Here is a 4,034-nt window from a genome sequence, read left to right as displayed (position 1 = left end):
TATATAAATATATGTATATACATGGGTTCTTGTTGATGGCATTAAAAATATTGCTAAGAGCTTTACAAGAGCATTAAAAAGCATTAAATCAGAGTTACTTATTCCTGTATAAATCCTGATTTACAATCAGTTTGCATCTACTGTGAAGCATGTTTTGTGTTAGAATTTTATTTATAAGCAATTAATGATTGAAAGTCAGGATTCTAATCATGAACAGAACAACTATTAGACTAAAGATGCTTAGCTAAAATAACTAGCAACCGCATCTGCTAATACAATAGTATTGTTTCTAGAGGAAAAAGGAAACTGTCAATAACTTTCTGAGGTTGGTTCCGCCCTCAAATTGACCAAAGTTGTCATGAGTTCCACACACAAGCAAAGGAGAATCTACAGATGCATGAAAAAGAAGTGATGAGTGCAGAGAAGGAGGAGGAACTCATGCATGTCATATACTATATTGGGGGCCTCAATGTAATGAATCTGCACGCATAGAACATTGAAAATATGCGTGAAAAAAAAAAGTTTACAAGTCAGTGTTTTAAATACAACTGCTTGTATGAGTATTGGCTGAATTCTGACCTTATACTTTAAATATTCTAAATTATTAATCAAGACAAAATGCAGCAATTTAGCTGCCTAGTGTTTTTCTACATGGTATTTTAATTGTTTGTAAGAAACTATGATACTACAGACATTTCATGAAGGTCAAGTAAAAACTGGACTGTTTATGTTTAGAGTCACAGTGCTTACAGAAAGTTTTTTTCCACCCCCATAATTTAAGGTTTCTGAATATTAAACAAATTTAGACCACAGCTAAAAATAAAGAGAAACGACATAATCAACCTTTGTGTAAAGGTTATCGGATCACACCCTACAACATATCCAGACCCAAGCCTTATCACTAATTAAGAAATCACTTAATTAGAACTTATTTGTAAAAACATAAAGCATTGAATCATGTCCTGATCTAAAGAAATTAAAGAGCAGACAAGAAACCAAATCATCAATGCTTTATTTTTTTACAAAAGGCTTTTGTATTCTGGTGAACAAATGAGAGGTTTTTTTCTAGAGTTGGGAAAAAACAACACATAAAACCTCCCGTTTGATGAAAAGGCTACCAAAATTAACCAAAGTGTGCTTTGCCAACTCCCCTAGGATATCATAAAAAATCCATGAGAAACACCAGAGGCAGGCTTCACTTACTTCTGTTAAGTTTAATACCCATGATGTAATAATAAGAGGTTGGACAAGAATTATACGAAAGGGTCCCAGGAGACAAAAATTACAGGTTATAAAAAGCAACTCAAGAGCAATTCAGCAGCATTGGTAAAATAAGAATAAAATACAAGGAGTTTGATGACCTACAATACTTTTGGGGAGAATATTCTAACTGCCAATTAAAAATCGGAGAGGATTTTAAAGGTGTTCATCCCTAAACATCTGTTTTAAGGCCTTGTAGAAAAAGCAGAGCAAACCCAAGTATGGTGGCTGTAGGGTGATACTCTCCCTCTTCTCTGCTTCTACAGAACTTAAGGTACTTCACCAAATTGATGATTGATTTCTGGACTCTGCTAAAGGATACATCAATTTGTAAAACCTTAAGTTTAAGCCCACTTATGTCATGCAAGTGGAAAACAATCTGAAACACACCCATAAGTCCATCTCTAAAGAGATAGAAAAAAAGACAACAGACTAGACATGGAGAAAATGCTGGAAAACCCTCCAATATGACTGATTTAAAATTCCTCAAAGAGATTTAAGAAACTGCCTGCAAGTTAGCGCCAATGTTTAATGGTAGTTAACTATGGAGTGATATTTGTTCCATTATTTCTGCAAGTAAAGAACATGTTTTGTACTGTAAATGGAAATTTGAGCCAAAAAGCTATTTAGAAATGTAACTTGAAATAAAAAACTACTCGATCAAGAAAGTGTTTTGAGAGTAAAGTTGCTATTTTCTTAGGATTTTAACTTTAGGAATTTTATTAAAAAAATCATTTTTTTTTTTACAGATTTTAGATTTTCATATGTTATTCTTTTAGATTTTTGGGGGGAACTGTAAAAACATCTCTTAGTGAGATTTTAAAATGCAGTAAATCATGTCCTGATCAATGAAAATCAATGCTTTTTTTAAGGCTTTCCAGTGAACAAATGAAAGGTTTTGTCCAAAGGTTTTTTTTTTTACAGATTTCATATTTTCAAATTTTATTCCTTTAGATTATTTGGGGGGGGGGACTCTATTATCCAACAGACAAATAGAAAGACGTCTTTGCTTCTCACTCCAGTGGAAAGTCGTGCCCCAGCAGTGAAAAGAATCTGATCTATAAAATTTGAAAAAGAGCTATGACACAAAAAGAAGATGAAAAGCCAAACTTTGAAAAGATAAATTATGAAAAAGATTAGAAAAATAAAATCTGAGAAAGAAGCAACTTTACTCTTACAATATCTTTTTGATTGAAGAGTTTTTCCAAGCTTTATTTCTGGATTGCTCTTTTTGTTTGATGTCCATTTACAAAAAAAATTTTCTATAGTTGTGACAATAAGAGGACAAAGTTCACTGCAAAATAATATTTCTTTAAAATAAGGCCAGTCAATTTGGATATTTTCTGTGTCTTTATTTATATTATATTTTGTATTTACAGAGGTAAGCAGAAGAAATGTGTGAGGAGACCCATAATGAGCCTCTTCCATGTACAACAAACTTACTTTTAGACCAAGTAGAGCTCCTGAGTCTCGAGGCACGCTTCCATCTTTCATACGTTTGTTGAGCAAAATACGACCAATAAGGCGATCTCCGTCTTTGGATGGCTGCCATGTCACAGGGTGCTACAAAGTCAGAGCAACAACACACCTTTTGTTTAACAACTTACTCACTGCAAGAGGTCAGACCAGAGCAAAGAAGACAACTGTCTCTGGTATAAAGGGGCATGAAGGAAGTACAATAGGAGACTCGACTTGGGGGAAGATGATTCACACAAACTCTGATGATTTATTACAGTTACTTTCTTCTTTAAAAAGATATTTTCGTTTCTTAATTAGCTCAACGAAGTATGCAATTGTAAAGAGGATGTTGCCATCGAATTTCTGGCGAGGTCAGAGAATCATTTTCAGAGCTTGTGTAAACCTGCAAGTGTGAGGTTGGAGTGAGATTCATGCAGCATCTCATGCAGAGTAAAGCAAGCAACCCTAATACTCCCCCTCAAACCAGCACTTTAAACAGCAGCAGGAAGATCGGAGTGTAACTCCGGGGCTTCAGTGCATACAAACAGACCACCACCATTGATAGAGTAGTGAGTGGGAAGCAGACAACACAAGGGGGGGTGAGAGGCAACCCATTATAGAGGAGCAAATGAAGTAGACCACTGGGTGCCAGAATAAAAATCAAAAAGGATGTAAGACTGAAGATCAAACATAAGCCATGAGACACAGATAATAAAAAAAAAGGGGGAAAGGGAAGGGAAAAAAGAAAATAAATGTTTAAATTTCTGGTGCAAAACAAATTCAACCTTTCCAGTTTTGTGTATGTGAGGGGATGTGCTATTAAAGTGAGTGCGAAATAAGGCAGGGACAGTTTTTCTTTTTCTTTTTTTTTCTGGACTGGGTAGTGTAGGGTAGGAAAGTAGAGCGAGAAAGACAGGTCTAAGTAAAAGGTATTCCTACTGAGCGAAACAGGACTGCTGCAGAGCAAAAAAAACAAAAAACAAAACACAATATACGAAAGGAGAACGAGCATGCAACTAGCACAGATCTACATTTCTGTGTGCCATGACAAACAGAGAAGTTGTGCGTCAGTGCTACCATTTAGTGCCCTGTCACACCTTGCTGATTTAGCCAGACTTCCCAGAATCTCATAAACGCTTGCATATGCTGAACTCTCTGGGGTTTTTTTAAGTTTGGGCGTATGCATAGCGTATTCATAATGAGTCGAGAACTTCTGTCCTACGACGACCTAACTTATGCATAATGCACGGCAGCGTAATGCCCAGGAAATGAAGAAGAAGCATAATTTCCTGGGAATTAAAAAGCATCAGTTAAAG

General features: G+C 35.5%; 1 protein-coding gene across 4 annotated transcripts in view; it reads right to left on the bottom strand.

The window, feature by feature from the left end:
* The window catches only part of rims2 (regulating synaptic membrane exocytosis 2), a 263,822-nt gene that overhangs the window by 114,322 nt on the left and 145,466 nt on the right, over positions 1 to 4,034 (bottom strand). For all 4 annotated transcript variants that reach the window (XM_015396880.1, XM_015396884.1, XM_015396885.1 and 1 more), the window contains one exon: positions 2,704 to 2,823. In XM_015396880.1, coding sequence (XP_015252366.1) covers positions 2,704 to 2,823 — 120 coding nt within the window. The remainder of the gene's footprint in view (positions 1 to 2,703; positions 2,824 to 4,034) is intronic.

The sequence above is a fragment of the Cyprinodon variegatus genome, unplaced genomic scaffold (genome assembly GCF_000732505.1).
Source record: "Cyprinodon variegatus isolate N-32 unplaced genomic scaffold, C_variegatus-1.0 Scaffold827, whole genome shotgun sequence".
Taxonomy (NCBI): Eukaryota; Metazoa; Chordata; class Actinopteri; order Cyprinodontiformes; family Cyprinodontidae; genus Cyprinodon; species Cyprinodon variegatus.
Note: the sequence above shows the minus strand (reverse complement) of the source record. Positions and strands in the feature narration are given on the sequence as shown.